The sequence below is a fragment of the Oreochromis aureus genome, linkage group 7, assembly GCF_013358895.1.
Source record: "Oreochromis aureus strain Israel breed Guangdong linkage group 7, ZZ_aureus, whole genome shotgun sequence".
NCBI lineage: Eukaryota > Metazoa > Chordata > Actinopteri > Cichliformes > Cichlidae > Oreochromis > Oreochromis aureus.
The window spans coordinates 54092521-54112045 of NC_052948.1; the positions used below are offsets into that span (position 1 = coordinate 54092521).

At 39.0% G+C, this 19525-nt stretch overlaps 1 protein-coding gene across 1 annotated transcript in view; it reads right to left on the reverse strand.

Annotated features, from left to right (window-relative positions):
* Positions 1–2007: 2007 nt before the first annotated feature.
* The window catches only part of LOC116315895 (membrane-associated phosphatidylinositol transfer protein 2-like), a 65677-nt gene continuing 48159 nt past the window's right edge, over positions 2008–19525 (reverse strand). The window contains exons 15-28 of the mRNA XM_039615616.1: positions 18478–18689; positions 18219–18394; positions 15483–15653; positions 15221–15361; positions 14382–14543; positions 14000–14278; positions 12562–12710; positions 12151–12267; positions 11028–11144; positions 10779–10927; positions 10543–10692; positions 9582–9765; positions 9367–9495; positions 2008–9163 (exon numbers count right to left, since the gene is read on the reverse strand). Of these exons, the coding sequence (XP_039471550.1) occupies positions 8795–9163; positions 9367–9495; positions 9582–9765; positions 10543–10692; positions 10779–10927; positions 11028–11144; positions 12151–12267; positions 12562–12710; positions 14000–14278; positions 14382–14543; positions 15221–15361; positions 15483–15653; positions 18219–18394; positions 18478–18689 (2505 nt within the window). The 3' untranslated portion in view covers positions 2008–8794. The remainder of the gene's footprint in view (positions 9164–9366; positions 9496–9581; positions 9766–10542; positions 10693–10778; positions 10928–11027; positions 11145–12150; positions 12268–12561; positions 12711–13999; positions 14279–14381; positions 14544–15220; positions 15362–15482; positions 15654–18218; positions 18395–18477; positions 18690–19525) is intronic.

A 19525-nucleotide genomic window follows, 5' to 3' on the forward strand; every position in this document is an offset into this window, starting at 1 on the left:
GTTCTCAATGAACCCAAAAAACTCATTAATATCAAAGCTGAATGTTTTTGGAAGTAGTTTTTAGTTTGTTTTAGTTTTAGCTATTTTAGGGGATATCTGTGTGTGCAGGTGACTATTACTGTGCATAATTATTAGGCAACTTAACAAAAACAAATATATACCCATTTCAATTATTTATTTTTACCAGTGAAACCAATATAACATCTCCACATTCACAAATATACATTTCTGACATTCAAAACAAAACAAAAACAAATCAGCGACCAATATAGCCACCTTTCTTTGCAAGGACACTCAAAAGCCTGCCATCCATGGATTCTGTCAGTGTTTTGATCTGTTCACCATCAACATTGCGTGCAGCAGCAACCACAGCCTCCCAGACACTGTTCAGAGAGGTGTACTGTTTTCCCTCCTTGTAAATCTCACATTTGATGATGGACCACAGGTTCTCAATGGGGTTCAGATCAGGTGAACAAGGAGGCCATGTCATTAGTTTTTCTTCTTTTATACCCTTTCTTGCCAGCCACGCTGTGGAGTACTTGGACGGCGTGTGATGGAGCATTGTCCTGCATGAAAATCATGTTTTCTTGAAGGATGCAGACTTCTTCCTGTACCACTGCTTGAAGAAGGTGTCTTCCAGAAACTGGCAGTAGGACTGGGAGTTGAGCTTGACTCCATCCTCAACCCGAAAAAGGCCCCACAAGCTCATCTTTGATGATACCAGCCCAAACCAGTACTCCACGTCCACCTTGCTGGCGTCCGAGTCGGACTGGAGCTCTCTGCCCTTTACCAATCCAGCCACGGGCCCATCCATCTGGCCCATCAAGACTCACTCTCATTTCATCAGTCCATAAAACCTTAGAAAAATCAGTCTTGAGATATTTCTTGGCCCAGTCTTGACGTTTCAGCTTGTGTGTCTTGTTCAGTGGTGGTCGTCTTTCAGCCTTTCTTACCTTGGCCATGTCTCTGAGTATTGCACACCTTGTGCTTTTGGGCACTCCAGTGATGTTGCAGCTCTGAAATATGGCCAAACTGGTGGCAAGTGGCATCTTGGCAGCTGCACGCTTGACTTTTCTCAGTTCATGGGCAGTTATTTTGCGCCTTGGTTTTTCCACACGCTTCTTGCGACCCTGTTGACTATTTTGAATGAAACGCTTGATTGTTCGATGATCACGCTTCAGAAGCTTTGCAGTTTTTAGACTGCTGCATCCCTCTGCAAGATATCTCACTATTTTTGACTTTTCTGAGCCTGTCAAGTCCTTCTTTTCACCCATTTTGCCAAAGGAAAGGAAGTTGCCTAATAATTATGCACACCTGATATAGGGTGTTGATGTCATTAGACCACACCCCTTCTCATTACAGAGATGCTTCATTACAGAGATGCTAATATGCTTAATTGGTAGTAGGCTTTCGAGCCTATACAGCTTGGAGTAAGACAACATGCATGAAGAGGATGATGTGGACAAAATACTCATTTGCCTAATAATTCTGCACTCCCTGTATAGAAGTCCAAAGTCACTTGGCTCCTTTGATGTGTAACCTCAGTAAATACTTTTCTTGATGATTTCAGGTCTCAATTGCTAGTTTCAAGTCTTATTGAATACAATGTGTTTATTGTTTTTTTTATGGACCCATTAGAGGCGGAGAAGGCAGAGTACACATTTGGATGAGCCAAACTTGTGATTGACTAGTCGCTACTTTACAAGCCTTGCAGTGTCTGCTCCAAAGCTGATTAGTTGTTGTGGAACAAAAAAACTCAGAGTTGCCGATCGCAGAGTTAACAAACCCAGATCTACCTCTCACTCGGTGCTTCCTGTTTCTAAACACCAAGACATCAGTGCTTGAAACACTGTGCTTCAGGCATCACAGTGGGATCTCACTCCTCAGCTGGTTGTAAATCCTGGATTTATACTTGGGGGTTTTTAGACATTCCACCTAATTGTATGTAAACATTTAAGACTAGGCTAAAAAGAACACACAAACACATGGTAATTTTTCATCCAATTATATTTATTCCACAGTACAGAGGATAATGGTGAGTGCTGGGGGTCAGAAATCTACCAGAACACATACTGTCTGAACAAGGACACATCTGTACCTACTGAAAATGTGAGTCTAAATCACTTGAAAAAGTAATTCTGGTGTCCCTAATTAAGTACATGTGGCATCTTAGTTACTGGCTGTCGGTGTCATGGATCAAAGAATCAGTTAAAACATGTAAAATGGGTAATGACAATCTATGCAACAGCTAACATGGCGCAGAGAAGTATTATTTTATGCCACCCTTTCCTAGCAAATATAAGCAGTATATAAACGTTTAACGATGCAATAATGTAACTGTAAGCAGATACAAAGTTTTTGTCTATTCCTGTAATTATAAAAAAAAAATAAAACAAATGGAAATCACACATAAAGCATAAATTAATGATGCAGTAATGGTTACAGGGCAATTAAAATTGCTACAAATATAATAAATGAATGTGTAGAGCTACATTTTAATGTGTTATAAACCATTAAGTGTTTATAGCGCTGCTTATAAAGACCAGATGATGTTAAAATAAATTTTGTGCATGTGACTCTAATCCCATACTATGCATATATTAAAAGTGTATATTAATTATTGCCACTATACACTTTGTCACGGTCCTACAGCATCTGCGGCATTATATTTCAGATGTGTACATACAAAATGTGATATGGCGCTAAAGCTGGACATCAATAAATTGTCAGTCCCACTTTCTAATAAGGAAGTTTTTCTAAAAGATTAATTCATTTAAAGATATTAATCAAAACCGACTTTTATTTGGCAGCTTTGTTTCACTTATAATGGCTTTTAAAAATATTTGTAATCCTATTATAAATATTAAATAGTCATGAATTAAGAACTTTAATCAGTAGGCATGCTTTCTTTTTACATGACTGTACCTCTTTAGTACAATACATACATGTTTCAGGTATGAGTTTACAGAAGTCATTACAAATACTTTTATTAGCTTTAGAAAATATGGGAAGGTTTTAAACACATGAATTTTCAATAAGTGCCAAATAATTGGTTTGCTAAAATCCTGTTAATAGAAGCAACAGTGGGTGCTAACATTTTTCACAGTTTCAGCATTAAAGCTAAACTGAGCAGTCATCTCATAGACTGAAATGAAGAGTGGTCTTTTTGGACTAACACGTCCAATGACTTATTCAGCATACAATAATGTTTACCCTTTCACAAAGGGTGTGTTATTAGAAAGTGAAACCACAAACTAATAATGCACTTTTTAAAACTAAAGATGTAGGTCTCTACATTTAATCATTTTTATCCCAAAGTGGCAATAATTGTGATTACAGGAAATATATTCTGCTGTTTGTTTTTGTTTTTATATATAAGTGTTCAGTTTAATTGTAAGGACATAGTGGAGAAGAGTTAAATTATTATTCTTACCAGTGTAGGTTAAGTAATTTTAAGTCAGATTAGACAACATGCAACAGTTTGTTAAATATTGTTTTCTGTTATGGGCTTTTACTTTTCCATGCACCTACTGCTGACTGAGAAAAATGTCTCGAGTTATATTTCAAAGGTTTTGTAAAATACTCCAGCTTGAAAAATAGGTACAATAGTCCTATAAAACATACTTGACTGTTGTAAGAGACAGCAGATGTCTACAGCAGCTCAAATACAAACAGTTTTCACGTGGTGTGAAAAAGCTGCACGTGGTGTATGGACGTGTATGCTTTCAGACTGCATGTAGATTGTATTGTGGTAGATTGTGCCCCTGCTGTGATGTGAAGAACAATATTGCACTGGTAGGAACATAAAAGCTTCCTGTGTTGGTCCATAGACTGCCAAAATGACAAATAAAATGCTACATATTTCCGTTATAGTTCACCTGAAATTTCCAGAGTAACGTCATGAACCTTAAATAAATAAATAAACCTCGACCCTATATTTCCTACATATATATCTTTACAGTATGTACAGTGACACATCCTTGGCTCCTGAACAGTGTCAGAATCCAGCTGGACAGACATTCAACTCAGCAGCCAAAATGGCCAAATGGGAAAAAGTGTTTGCATCCATAAAACCACCCACAGCACGACAGGCAGTCACGCTTAAACTCCAGGACTTCTTTCAGTCTAGCATATTGTCCAAGGTTTTGGCAGCACGCTCGAACTCTGCTCTACAAGGTCAAAACATTTTGCCCATTTTTTTTTTCACATGCAACATTCAATTTAATATTATGTAGTCAGCAAATCAAAATCCAGTCAAAGCATTAAGAAGTTTGCTCTCAGTACACACTTCCCCTTCTTATGAAAGGCTGGATACAGTATGCATCAGGGGTTTTCAAACTATGACAACCTCCCATCTGTGTCAGGTGGATTGGACAGGTGCACAGAGGTATTTGAGAGCAACAGGAAGCACTAGTTGTCTTTTTTGGCCCTTTAATTTTCCCACTTAACAGTTAGAGAACTTTGGTGTCTCATTTCCAAGTTAAAAATGAATGAATCTATGTGATATATGTATCTTTAGATTCAATGGGCCATAGACTTTCAGAAGATGTTGCTATATCCAGTACCCATGACTAATAAGCAGACAGTACTTCATGGGTACAGTGCAAACAGGAAGAGCTAATAGCTAAGACAATTGCTAAAATGTTTTTAATGGGGCCAAAATCTAAAAAAAAAAAAAAAAAAAGTTTTATTTTGTTTTTTAAAGAAAAGAAACAAAAATAAGAAAAACTCCTAATCCTCTAGCCATAGTCTGTGCTTCTCAGATATCAGCATGTAGTCAAGTCACAAAGCTAATTAAATTCCTTTAAAAAATAGTCACCATTGTTCTAAATGATTTTCTGGATTCCTCAATGAGTCTTCTAAGTATCTGGGTTAACCAACAACAACAAAAAAGCCTTGTCTACTCAGTAAAAAGAAGATTTTAAACTTGAAATCTTTCTCATTTTGCACCTCTGAAACCAAATGAAAACAAAGACAGCAGTAGATAGTAGGAAAATTAGGAAATAGATTTGAAGAGACACCTCTTGTAGTGTGGTGGCACAGTAGTAGAGCAGTAAGTACTGTTGCCTCACAACTAGAAGATCCTTTTTGTCCATTTAAGGTGTCCCTCCCCAAAAGCCCCCTTTCTTGTGACTGCCCAACTGCTGGAAGCTTGCTGAGGAGCAGCACTGATTATCTGAGAGTTACATCCTCCTGAGAACCAGCCCATTCATTTATGTGTCCTCTGTAATGGACATCTGTTTTTGACTTATTTGCGCTAACCTACTAAGCCCTGATGTGCTAAATAGATGACATCCTGGGATTTCCATTGATATTTCATGGGTTTGGTCTTTTATCTCCAAAAAGGAAGGAAATCACAAAAAAGTTCGATAGAAAGATTGTTTTTTCCTCGCTTCTCAGGAGGATATTTCTGGGTGTGCTGTGTATGTAGCCAATAGCACAAAGAAATGAGGTTACTGTATGTCATGTTATTGTAAGATAACATAACATATGAAGGAAAAGTGCGCTTTTAAAGGTAAACTTCAGGAGTCTACATTAGATTGCACTAATTTTTAAAGAATTACATTTACTGTAGTTCCAAAGCTTTGAGAATAATCATCCACCAAACAGAAAAATATGCCTGTTAAGAGAACACAGAGTGTAGGGATGGATATGCATCAGTGGGGGAGCACAATATCAGACTTTGAAAACTCCTGGTCTAAAGACTTATAGAGTTCCTTGTTAACTGTTTGGCACATATACTTACATCATTTTCATATTGTGACCAAATGTACAGACATATGCATACCTGCACATATATCCTGACATAAATGAAAAATGTCATGCACTACAGAGGTGTTCGAATGCAGCAACATGAGATGGTAACTACAGTATATTCCACTGTAAACTAGTGCAAAAAAGGATAATGAGGTTACGCTGTTGATTAACTACAGTATTAGAGAATGATTTTGGCTTTTGTGGTGGGTTCAAGACGGTCTGAATCACACAGACTGGAAACAGATGCACTCTTGTGTAGTGTGGAAGCTGGGCATGTGAAATAACAGCATAGTAAAATGAGGGTGACAAGCAGTGCGGCTGCTCCATACAACCTTACACGAAGGCTTAAAGGACAGATTCACAATTTTTCATGCTTCAGAAATAGCCAGATGGTCATCTGAACACTGAAACTTTTGTAGTTATAATTATTTAAGTCTATACCAAGCATCCATATGTAGAACTATGTATCATTTGTTTAGACTTAGACTTCCAGTTCATGCAAAAACACATTAGAATTTATGCTTGTTATTACTAATATAAATATTCTTTTGAAAATTTGGCTTAAAAGATTAAAGTAAATGATTTCCAAGGTTTTAAATTTCATCTTTGTGTCAGGTCAAGTCAAATTACTACAGGGTGTGTATAAAAATAAATAACTTTAAAAACTAGCTATATTAAAACAATTCTATTGCAATATAAGAAGGGAATAGGGTTGATTTTAAAAATCGAGTATATGGCCCTTTATGAATTATCTTCATAAACACTTTTTTAATCATATGCCAGATTTGTTTGCACTGTGGAGCTCTTATTGACTGAATTCAGATCATTTTTAAGGTCTAAATTAAAAGCTCTTGTCATTCAGTTTTGTGCAGCCCTTAGTAGAACACCCTGAACACTGGCTGAAATTTATCGAGAGATGTTATTTAGTTGTTAACATTTGCCAAAAATAAGCATAGTGGATTCTGTCCGCTATCACCTAAACTGGAAGCACATTGTGTAGGGTATGTCTTCTGACTAGTTTTACTGTTTCAGTGTTCACACAGGCACCTGACTTTTTTATTTATCATACCTGTAAATATTTTTACCTATTATTTAAAGAGTGACATTTATGCCTGCTATCTGCCCATAGTTTTTGTTTTGTGTTTTTTGGATTTGGGTCAGAGATGTGAGGTGGCTTCATCTTCTTTAAAGGGAAAGAGAGACCAATGGGACTCATCTCCCATACTTTCACACTGATAATTCAGTCATTTCAACATTCGAGCTGAATCACTTCGGCTCATTCTTTAGTCCATTTGGTACAAATACTGAAACACATCTTTGTGAGTGAAAGCTCTCCCTTCCAGTTCAGTCTGAAATGAAACAGGCTCCAGGTCCAGCCTGCATTATATCCTATGAGAAAAAAAGAGCAAATACCCAGGAAACACCTCAAAAGTGTCTCCCAGCAGCAGCAACTATGGGAAACAAAACACCACCAGCAGGTGGATCTGAGGTATTGCAAGCAGATGAATATATATATAGATATATATATAAATAAAGGGATAGTTGCTGTGGACTGTACAGAGTCTCAGTTGTTGCTTTAATGCTGCATGCCCTGTTTTTCTGCTTTCCGTTTTCTCTGCAAAGAAAGTGTCTTGTGGGATATTAAGGCCTTGGATGGCCCAGAGGCCACACGGAAACAGAAAATACTACAGAGTCTCACACAGGGTGGAATGAAAACTGAATGGCCAACCTGCTATCAGTATGTTTTAAGAAGCATGAACAGGACTGATCTGTGACTAAGACGACAAGTACTTTCCTCTGTGATACAGTATATTTCACAAATCCAGCCCTTATTGTTCAAAGGATCAATTCATCCAAAATACACATTTCTTTACTCATATCTTTTGGTATCTAAAAATTTAGAGATTCTTTTAAAATCTCTGCCAGCACAATACCATGAAGGTAATTTGTTTGTGGTCCATTACACTTAACTCAATGCTAGCATTGCCATGCTATCATTTGTCCAGTAACAATGCTGCAAGCTTTTTTCCTAATCTAGTTTAGCTTGTTAGCATGGTGATTTTAGGTGGTAACAAAGAGAGTTTGGACCCTCAGGTACATTTTCATGACAGAAAATACTTCCACTTACATTTACATCATCTTAATGTTTAGATACTTCTGGACAAATAAAACCAAAAAGTACCAGCCAGATAAATCGGGTGGAGTAAAAGGGAATTGGAGAATCCTTTATGAAGCCAGCTGACAGGCTGATGGTAAGAAATGGGAAGAGAGTAACTAAAGCATCTAACCTAACAACCTACTGGATGGATTTTGTTTACACTAACATGCTGTGGCTAGTTAAAATAGCTACTAATATGATCTTTTTTTGTAGTTTGGATGAACAGATCCTTTACAGTAAGGTCTCCATTTGGTCTCTCCTTAATTTTTGTTAGATTTGCTTTTCTGTTTTTGCATCATGAGGGTTTTCTATACTTATTGCCAGTCACTGCTGTGTTCCAAAACAGTGGAAAAGAAGCTCAAGTGTAATTCACTGGCCTTTTGCCACGGCTGCCAAACGAACTTAGCCTCAGTCCCATGGTTGACTGTCTGAAGATCAATCTGGCTCTGCAGTTTGTCCTGAGCTCATGAGTGTGAATGTTTGGACAGTGTGTTGTTTGGAAAGGAGAAGGGAGGGTTTCCCGTTAGACGAGATTAGTTTAAGGCTTACAATTTCTTTTTTTTAATCCTTCCTTTGTCATTTTTTTTAAAATAGTGGTATATCCTATAAAAGTGTAACTGTAAAAGAGTCATGCTACAGAACTGTTTTGTTCTCTAGATCCCACTTGGCCTGATTAGTCCACTCCTCCTGGACAGATCCCTACTTATCGCTCCTTCCTAATCTCTATTAATTATGTGTTATTTATGCTATACCCTCTGTGTACAGACCCATCATCCACACCCTCCCATCTTTTCTTCACCTTTCTATCTTTTATCTTAGTCCAGAGATCACAGTGGCTCAGCCAGGGTCCTTTATACCAAAGCTTTTATTTTTTAAACATTACTTGGGGCCATGTAAGCCTACACTGCCCTCCTTGGTGCTGCTGCTGCGCCCCCAGCACCCCGCAGCTATACTCATACTCCTCTGTGCTGCTGCTGTGACCCCTCTATCCCGCTCCACTTCACACTGGCTGAGCGTGCGCTCAGTCCGGCCTGGCTGGCTGGGTGAGCCTGACCCCGACCCTCCAGGCTGCTGAGAGGAGATGGTGCGAAAGATGTGGTTCCGTTTCCGGAGGAAGTCTCCTCCGGCTGTGCCCAGAGCAAAGCTGCCCTTCCGGAGGACCATACGGGTACTGGCGGACTTGGCAGGGCGAGACCTTTGGTTGTACTCCAGCTGAGATAGGTGGGAAGCATAGCCATCCAGGATGAACTGGAACAGATTAACAGTCAATTAAACTGGGTTTACTCAGCATTAATGCACAGACAGAAGGTCCCCTGACAGACCCTAAACACTCAGCGATTAACCATGTAAAATATTCATGGACTATTAAAAAAAAAATGCACACCTACTCAGATAAAATATTTTCATTGTGGGCTAATTTATAATTTACCACAATTAATTTACTATCAGACCTGGCACTGGTGCTGCATTTTCTTCGTGGGCCTTCCCACTATGTAGATATGAGACGGAGGCAGGCCAATAGAAGTGTACACTGAGATGTCCTTGGTGGAGCCATAGGCAGCAAATATCCTCATGTGGGCCTAATCAAATACAAAGAGTTTAAACTTTTAGGCATTGGAAGGATTTTGCTGCATTACTATTCCAGACTCTCCCTGCCCTCACTTACCTCATTGATGAGGGTTTTGAGGAAGTTGGCCTTGTGTCGGAGAGGGTCATGCACCAGGCCGTCGCAGAATGAGACGATGCCATTAGGGAAGTTATGCTGGGAGAGCCAGGCAACAACACGCTGCTTCTGCATGTCAGGACGACCTGTGACATACACTATCAGATAGCCCAAGTCCTGCCAGTACCTGCAAACAATAAAGAAGAATCCTGAGAAGGAGTCGCATTTGGATTAGCTGACTTCCATGCTAAAAGGGAGTGATATGTTGTTCAGAAAATCAATATTCTGCCATTACTTCACATAAATATTCCCAAGATGCAGCACATGTAAAAACTACTAATACCAGGGGGGTAGTATTTATTCTCAATAGTTTAGAAGAAAACTATAAAATAACACATATGGAATTAAAAATGTGTGAAAGAAAATGTGTTTTTCAATTTTACATTTTTCAAAACTTTCACCTTTGTCTGTAACAGTAATGTATAAGCTCCACACAACAATTAGTCCTGCAAGTACCTGAGCTGAGAGAGAGGAGAACCCCAGCCTTAGTACCTTTGTCCATGCAGCAAGTAGACCATGTGTTTGTGGTCATTTATCCATTTATGCCTTCACTGTGGAGAGGAATGTTTTGCATTGTGTGATGTTTTTGACCTAGAGAAGCAATTCTTGTGTTGCTTCTTCTATCTTACTAACACACAAAAACCAGATAGACCAGATTGAAATGTGAGATATGTGGCTCCATGTGAGATGCAGAGAAAGTGAACTGCTCATATCTGCATATGCATTTTCCACCATGAAGTATGGAGAACAAGTTGCCAAGACAACATTCCACAACAATCTGTTTTGGTCTTTGCTGGGGAGTTTTTGTTTGTGTCCACAACTTTGATTTGTACTATCTAGATGTTTTACACTATATATTACTGCAGAGTAGTATTCCTACCAAGCATGCTGGTGTTCTCCTTACCTTACCACATCCACAGCCCCTGCTCGAACCTTAGGGTCACTCCCCATTATTGAGACGCTGGCAGCAAATGACCCGTCAATGCTGAATACAACAAACTCCGTTCCTCGTGGTACAATAGTAAGATAGCTGTCCGCAAATGTGTGGTCGCCCCTATTAGAGAAACAGCGACTGGTAAATATGATGAAATTCATACAAGTATGCGTCTCTCCTTGTGAAATAACTACAACTCAGCATACCTGACCACCATTTTGACAGGATATACCCCGATACCCAGCCTCTTGCTCTCTGGAAGTACATAAGAGACACGTCCACTGTTGTTAGTGAGCTCCGTGTCAAAGTACACCCACTCTCCAGAGGGAGGCTGGGTCATGATGTGAATGTCAATCTGCAAGAAAAAGAAAAAAAAACAAAAACAAAACATGGCTTGAATACAAACCATCTCTTTTTTCTTTTTGTTCCTAACAGCCAAATATGTCAGTCATTACCTTTTCTCCAGTTAGTGTGACCATGTCCAGAGGACCATACATGAAACGTCCCGTCAGTGTCTGCACTCCATCCTCTGTGAACACGGCGTCATTCACGCGATGATTAGCTGTCACATTCTGAGAAGCAACCAAAACAGGAAATCAGTTTCAATTCTCTAAAGTCTCCCTTGAGTCTCCTCTTACTGTCTTTTGCTGCCAAAATGAGATGACGAGAACTTGACTGAAATGTTAATCAGCTATTTGTTTGTCCTGTGAAATGCCTCTTTGGCACCTTTGGGACTACCGTATCATCTTCAAGGACTTTTTGGACACCTTTTTTTCTGGAATAACTGAAATCCTTTACTTATGTCTTGCTGCTTATATCTTATGCAGGGCTATGGGCTATTCTATTCTATTCTATTAAATGTTTAGAGAGGAAATATTTTCTTGGTAGATATGCTAGTAACTAACAGATATCTGAAGTATGAAAATCAAAAAACTTGCTTAATCTTTAACAGTAGCTTATACACAGCCTTGTCAAAAGAAAGCAATGATAATCTAATATTTAGTTGGAACAAATTTAGCTTGGCATTATTTCAAATGTTTTATGCTTAGCATGTTAGTGGGGTTAAGTTAATCAGGTAGGTTAATTAAATTTGGATGTGAACTAGATGTGAACGTGAACGGTATGACAATGGCTGCCTGTCTCTCAGTGTTGGCCCTGTGACAGGCCAGCGATCTGTTCTGGGGGTTTCCTGGCTCTCGCTTTATGGTGGCTAGGATAGGCTCCCCCCATGACCCTTAATTGGACAAGCAGAAGAAAATGGCTCTAGTATGTGTGACATGACATTTTCTGATGTTAAATGAGTCTTTTAGAGAACAATGTTGAGGTCTCCAAAGTTTGGATCATTAGATTTACAATTTTCTTTGTAAATTTGCCTTTCAGGTAAATAAAACATCCATTTTTCTCCCTTTGTGTCATTTTTTGCTGCTGCTGAAATACTTCTAAAGCCAAACCTATGCCCTCCGAAAATATAGCAGAGATACTTTATGGATGTTTAAGTCAAAAATCTCTCTTTTGTATCCACATCTTAAAAGTTCAGCATTGCCTCTGTCAGGTGGAGATACCATAAAGACCTCTTACCCGAATTTTAACGTGAGTCCTCTTTCGAAGCCACTTCTCGCGGGGTTTTGAAGGAGTAAATTCAGACACTTCTTTACCATCCAGCTCCAAAATACCAGAATTCTCATGTCTCATTACCTGCAACAGGAAATGAAATTAACATTAATCAGAAGAATGAAAATGCTGTGTATGAATGTCTATGATGTAGATTCTGTTCTCTTTAATGTTTATGGGGAAAAAAGAAATGTAGAAAGCTTGGTGAACTTATTGTACCAAATTTTCTATAAAGGAATGGGATCTAATATTTAATTGTAAAAAAGCAATGACTGAGATTATCATCCCTAGAACTATGCAACTTAAAACACTTTAGTGATTACAGCTTTCAAAACATTTCCAGTCTCATCAAAGAAATAAAATCAATTGAAAGAGAACCTGTCTGAGTATAAATGAGACAACGTCCGTAGATTCCCAGTAGGAGGCATGGAAAAGATGAGGCAGAGCTATGGTTGGAAACGCTGTCAGGGCATCAGGACAGTAAAGAGCATAGTCCATCCTCTTACTGCCCCACCACCGAGAGGCAACTACAGCAGTGAAGGGAAAAACAGACAGTCAGAACATCCACTGTGCTGATTTTAGCTTAGTGTTTTTCACTGAAGGTTTGACTAAGAGGCACTAGGGCTAGGTTAAAACTGGACAGTGGTGAGTAGTAGAAAGGTTTGAAGTGCACATTGTTCCCTTTCTTTTTTTCTTGTAATGCAGTGGTTCCCAACCTTTTTGACTGATATATCCCCAAAGCCCTCAAATATCCCTCCACCGATACCACAGTGTATTCCAAACATGATCCCAGTGAATGCTATTTTAAACTCTACAATATTTTAAAAGACACGTGATTAATTGTAGTGAAGCAATTCGTCCATTTTTTGTGTTGCAAAAGTAAAAAAATGTTTGTTGTTACTGTTTATCCACGACTTGTATTTGTCCACTGTTTTATCTATGAACTGTTAATATCCCTAAACTGCAATATATGACTTGGATACAGCAATTTATTTGATATGATTAATTTAGTTATCGCTTGTAGAAATAAATTAGTACACATCAGTTTTTACTACTATTTGGGCTGTTTTATTTTCCCACATGAATGGGATCTCTTATGCTCATTTTTATTTCCACAGATTTATTTGTAGCCACTACTAGTGTATCCATTATTCATAATGCTAAAGCATCTGAATTTACTTATAGTGGGCTTTGGTGCCATCTCTGTCTTAAACAAAGTGTTTAACTTCCTTCACGCTTTGTTTGAGATAACTTTCTTTTGACTGCCTGCATTTCACAACCAGAAGGTTTGATCAACAGGTGGGTGGGGCTTCTGTGTGCCTGAGATGATCACATTAGCAATATCTGCTCTCAGTGATGTCATATAGATGTAGCAGCAAGGGAAAAGTCTTTAGAGCAATCTGACGCTTTAGGCTCACAGGGATCACTTACACCTATAGCACACTGACCTTCTTATTTAAAACTTAGACCATGTTTAATATCAAAATCCATTGTGTCATAAAATAAGGAAAACATTACAGAAAACATCAGTATATATTTTTTGAGATTTTTCTGCCAACACCCAAAGTACCTACTGAGGTACAAGTAAGCCTGGTTGGGAATCACCACCAGGACAAGAAAACAGTGGTTCTCAAGAAATTAAGTTCAGAAAGGCTCACAAGAAGGATTATGGACCTCCAGTGTAATTACTGTAACTACTTGGGAGTACTATCTGAGAGAGAGGAAGAAGCCAGAGGAGGAAGGAAAGAACACAGGGAATGAATACAGATTGTAGCATCCTTCCCTCAAGGTCCTCTTACTACAGCTCCCAGGGTACCTTTCTCTATGTTCTTCAGCACCCTGGGCGACGGGGGTGCTGAGCTGATGTCAGTGATGTCAGACGTGACATCAGTGAGGTCAGAGGTCATGTCAGAAGTCATGTCAGAGCTAACATCCGAGCTGTGCTCGGACTCCACACCGTTGGATCTCGGAAAAACCTGACGAATTTTCTTGCGCAACTGAGGCGGTGTGGTCCGAGAGGCAAATCTATGGTAGGGTAGATGCAGCTGTGACAGCAGACTGGGCCTTTTAGTGTGGCTCACTTCACATTTGCTTGCTAAGAGGATGTTTGGAGGGAGGAAATGAGAATGTCAACATGTAAACTTCCAGCTTCTGGACCAAAAATTAGGTCAGAGACACAATGTCAGAGGTCAGCTTACTTGTGGCGATGTTGGAGGCGGTGTAAGAGTCAGCTAAGCCTGACACCTGGCTGGCTATGCTGGCCTCACTGGCTCTACGGTTGCAGCGAAGGTGAGGAATCCCTGGTGATGTTGATGATGGATGCTGACCATCAACAAGAGTATGTGAGTGAAGGGTATCCACTGTGGATAAAGAGGAGTTAGAGTCATATTCTTTATTCACATATGATCAATTATTTCTATGATTATGAATAATTCAAACACCAGTTTAAAATAATTACATTTTTTAATCACTCATGCAAGGAGAAACAAGTTGTAAATACAACATGTTACCTTTTGAGTTTTAACCATTTGATAAATTTAAGTCTCACATTCACTCTTTTAACTCTTTTTTTGGTTTCCTCCAAATATCTTCCTGCTTAGCTACCACATGTTCCACTATTTTCACCCAATAGTCACAGAACTCTGTTTGCTATTTGCTGCTGAGCAGTTAGTGTAAAATGGCTTTTTAGTGCTTAATTTGTCTGAGAAGGAAAGAAAGGAGTCTGAAGTGGCAGAAAAATTAGAGTCATTAGAGTGAACCAAAATGATAAAACTGCAACCAGCTCACTAATCAACTAGTAGAACCTTAAAATGAAGTCTGACAGAAAATTCAGTGGATAAGTACAGGTTTATGAAAGAGCCATAAACATCAACAGATGAATCAGCCAATATACTGGAATATTGTATTTTTTAATCACCAAATATCAGTAATGGTCTTAAAAAATCCTATATTGTTAGAGGCTCTAGTTTTAACCAAATCCAGTCCACATTAGAAAAAAAATAATAGGATAAAGGAGATAAAGAGAACAAATACACACTCTCTGTGTGGCTCTGGGAGGTCTGCCAGTTGAGGACAGGCACAGGGATGGAGGTCTCACTGACAGTGCTTTCCTGGTTGCGATGTGATGCTGTACTGCCAGACTCTATCAGAAGCTGGGGGTTACTTTGCACAGTCTCAACTAAGCCAGACAAGGGGTAAAAAAAAAAGTCAACAACTTGTATTACATAAAGTTCTGCAGCAAAATGTCTCAGGAAGTGTGCCTTTCTTTTTTGTCGGTGTTTGCGTGTGTGTCAACTCACCCAAGAGAGCCGAATGTCCATCACCCAGAGGAAAGCGCTGATAGCGGGGGACACTAAAGGGAGGCAGCAGGTAGAATCTCTTGTCTAGGAGAGGCTCAAGACGAGAGGCGGAGGGGTCAGCTGGATGAAACATGTTGTAAACCTGCTGGCAGGCTGGACGCAGCGCCGACACTGGAGCAGGAAACACAGCAAGAAGTTTTAAATAAACAGACTGGTGTGACTAGTAACACGGGACACTGTGTATACAAACTATAACTTTAGATGGTAGGCTGGAAAATACATTACAGTTTTACTGAGTGGGAATATGTGATGCAACTTTATCATGATAATTTTTTTCAAAATTTATACTTAGGATGCAAAAAACAAGTGAATGGATTTATTAGAATAACAACATAAAGAAGCTCCACTGACCACCAATATATAATCTTCAGTCATTTTAATGAGCCTTGTTTTATGACAGCATTGTCTCACATCATCGATGTAATTCTCTCCACTCCTTTTGGAGATCATTTATCTGAATTTCATTAGTGGGACCACACCTTGAAGCACACCCTTTCTCAAAAATGAGAAGCTGTTTGTTCTTGTTTTTGTGCCTTACCCTGACTCCTTTTTTCAATTGATTCATTTCTCATTAGTACATTGGGATCTTTCCAGTCTGGGAGTCGCCGCCAATCCCCTCAGAGGCCCTGAGGCCTTCCCCAAACCACAGCCTCAATTCATGCTCAAGTCATCTGCCATTATCTACTATATCTACTGCTGTAAAACCTAAATGAGGATGTGGTCCCAGCTAGTGAAATGCAGTTCTTAACTCTGTAACACACTTTCTTATTGTATTTGCACACACTGCTATTGTTTCTACCCATTAGTACTACACACATTTTGTTATTGTGTTGAAGCACTTCTCGTCTGAATCTCATAACTAATCAAAACATTTTCCGTAACACTGTCCAGTATTGCATTATTGTTTTCAATCAAATCCCTTCAAACTTCTTTCAAAGTCTGTATGAAAGACTAAGGCCAGTCACACACTGCCAGTGGAAGAACAGTTTTCCTCGATCACTTTGGTTCCATTTCTCCCATCAGAAAAGTCACTGTCACTACTAAATTTGGATGAGCAGCTGACAAATCTGCAACAACTCTGTTCTGAAACCTGTACTAACAAGGTGTACTTAATAAAATGGTCAGTGAGTTTGTACAGTATGTATAGTATACGCATAGTATACGCATGTGTGTAATTGGCAGTGCCATGACATTCCCCTGTAACACAAGATTGTGAGTATTTATTTCTATTTGTTTCAACTAAACTTCTTCTGACAACGTGTTTGCTTTTACCCAAAGGACAATTTCACTGCTAACACCGAGAGTGTGTGAGTGGATTTGCTCTTTCATACATGTTTGAAAAAAGTTCAAAGTAGCTTGACTGAAAACACTAATGCCGTGCTGGACAGTATTCAAGAAACTGACAGATGTAGAGTTCTGACTAAGAAATATATAGGTTCGATCACTGGCTTCTCACAGTCCTTGGGCTCTCTAATGCATTCATCACAATATGAATGTGTGTGAATGTTAGATAGAAAGCACATATACAGAAAAAAGTGCATGTGTGTATGAGGCAAGTTCTTGGTGCTCAGGTAGAGTAGAAGGACTATCTAAGAACCAGTCCATTTAGTACTAAATTATAAGTAGAAACAATAGCTGATGTGAGAATTGCACCAAAGCGATTGATAAAAACTGTAATAGGACTGTCGTCTTTATATAAAACCTGACAACTACTTTGCTGATGTAAACTTTTCACTGGTCTTGGTCTGACTACACCATAGATTCTCTAGTGTTTGTCACAGTGTCTACAAACAACAGCAATAAAAAACTATGTCCGTATGAAAAATAAAAGAAGATGTGTATAACCACCTAGAATTCCAAACAATCAATGTTTATATCCCATCATAATCACTTTTTTTTACACTTAAACTACTATAGTGTGTGCTGTTTGAAATCATACCTTTATCCATATGAATCTTTGATTCATTAAGCTACTAGGTGGTATAAGCTTTGTTTATATTTAATCCTATGTTTTATGCCCTAATTTGATGTGTGATTGTACTGTCATATTTCAAGAGTATGGAGGATACTGTATTCTTGCCAAAGTGGCATGTTATTTAGGTGATAGATAGAAGAATATCCTCACCAGTGGTAATTCCAGGACATTTTCAAGGCAAGCAGTACAAAAATATTTGACTCTTTATGTATTTTATCAGTATAAGAGACCGATAAAACTGCATCTACCAACAACTTATTTTCATAATATTGAAAGTTTTAAAGTTATTCCGATATTATTGTGGAAAACCATGAGAAATAAATGGCTGTGTAAACAAAGAAATGAAACTAAACATCCGACAGCAACTGTAACTTTTTTTTTTTTTAAAGTCCACATGTTAAGCCAACAGCTGCAGGTCAGTAATCTGTTTCTTTAAAACCTCAAAGGACACAGTGCAGTCAGACTTGTGGCTGTGTAAGCACTTCTATCACGTATTTCTCTTTTTCAGCCTTTGAGATCAAAAGCATGACTTCTAACCCCTGACACCTGCCTCCCAGCTGCTGGAGACATGCATTTCACACAGGAAGAAACACAACGTGCTACAAATAACCACTTGCTGCTTTGACCTGTGGCGAACATCAAATTAGACCAACAGCAAAATAAATGATAGGAGCATAAAAAGGGAGAAAATCCTTCCCCACCATCCAGAGTGGGCACCACAGTCTTCCTCAGTGCAAGCACCAGCCCGAGCGGAGAGCCGAACAGGAAGAAGTCAGTCACTTCAAATTCGAACTTCCCCAGAGATCCTCCCTCCAACATGGTGCTGTTGCTGGAACGCCGGGATCCAGCCTCTCTGTGGAGAACGCTGGAGTGAAGGCTGCCCAGAAAGAAACAAAATATAACACACTAGAAGAAATCTTTGAAGGATTCGTGACATTTGTTTTAAGTTCTGTGTCTCACCTAGAGAGGAAGGCTTGGTGGTGTTTGATGGTGTCCAGCTCGTACGTGGAGGAGTCACTGCGTTTGCGTGGAAGCTGCTTCTTGGGGTCGTCAGGCCCAGAGCAGTGAGGGATGTCAATGTTGCTGCGGCTGAGATGGCGGCTTCCTTCAAGGGATGGCGAGGAAGAAGAGACACTGTTTATGACGATACCAGGAGAAAGAAGTTCTGTGTCCTAAGAGAGAGGAATGAAAGAGGATACTGTCAATGTGTGATCGAAATTATTCCCATAAGTCTTTAGTTTATTGTAATGACTTAGGTGTTTGTAATAGCCTTATGGTTTCATGGATAACACTCTCAAACTGTTTGTCAGGACTATACTCACTATAATTTGGCAACTATCAGGTGAATGGTAATAAACTTTTGCACCAACATTCATAGTCTTGAGATGCCTCAGAAAAAGAAATATCCAGAGTCTTTGTCTAGCACAAATGAGACCAGCAGAAAAACATGTTACCATAGTGAGCTGCACCTGCAATGTGAACCCCATTTTGTTTTTAAGCTGCTGATTGTTTATGTTTTAGAAAATTAAGGATGGTTTAGCTTTTACAGTTGCTATTTTGCAACAAGTTACAAGATCATTGCACTTGAAAGATAACTACAAGATTTTGCTTTAACTTTACCTGTACGGATATCAAAAATTGCCTCAGTACCCTTTAAATGTGACATAAGATCTGTGGTAACTCTTTACCTTTTCTTCATGCAAGGCTGAAATTGTATGAATTGTAATAGCCTTTAACTGGGTTTATGACCAGAACATGCACCTCCAAAACAAATGTCATACATCACTGCATTACTTCCACTTTGTATGTATTACCAACTAATAGATGTAATACATTAGAATATGCTAAACTAGGCTGCTCTATTTTAGCATTCAGTTCCAGGCACCACTGTGCCACACTGTGTATTGTCTTGCAGACCCACTAGCATAGCTTAAGAGTCTTGTTACATCTAATGTACACATTTTCTTCATATATTTTTCCCCAAGGGGCACACATTTAGCACACTGTA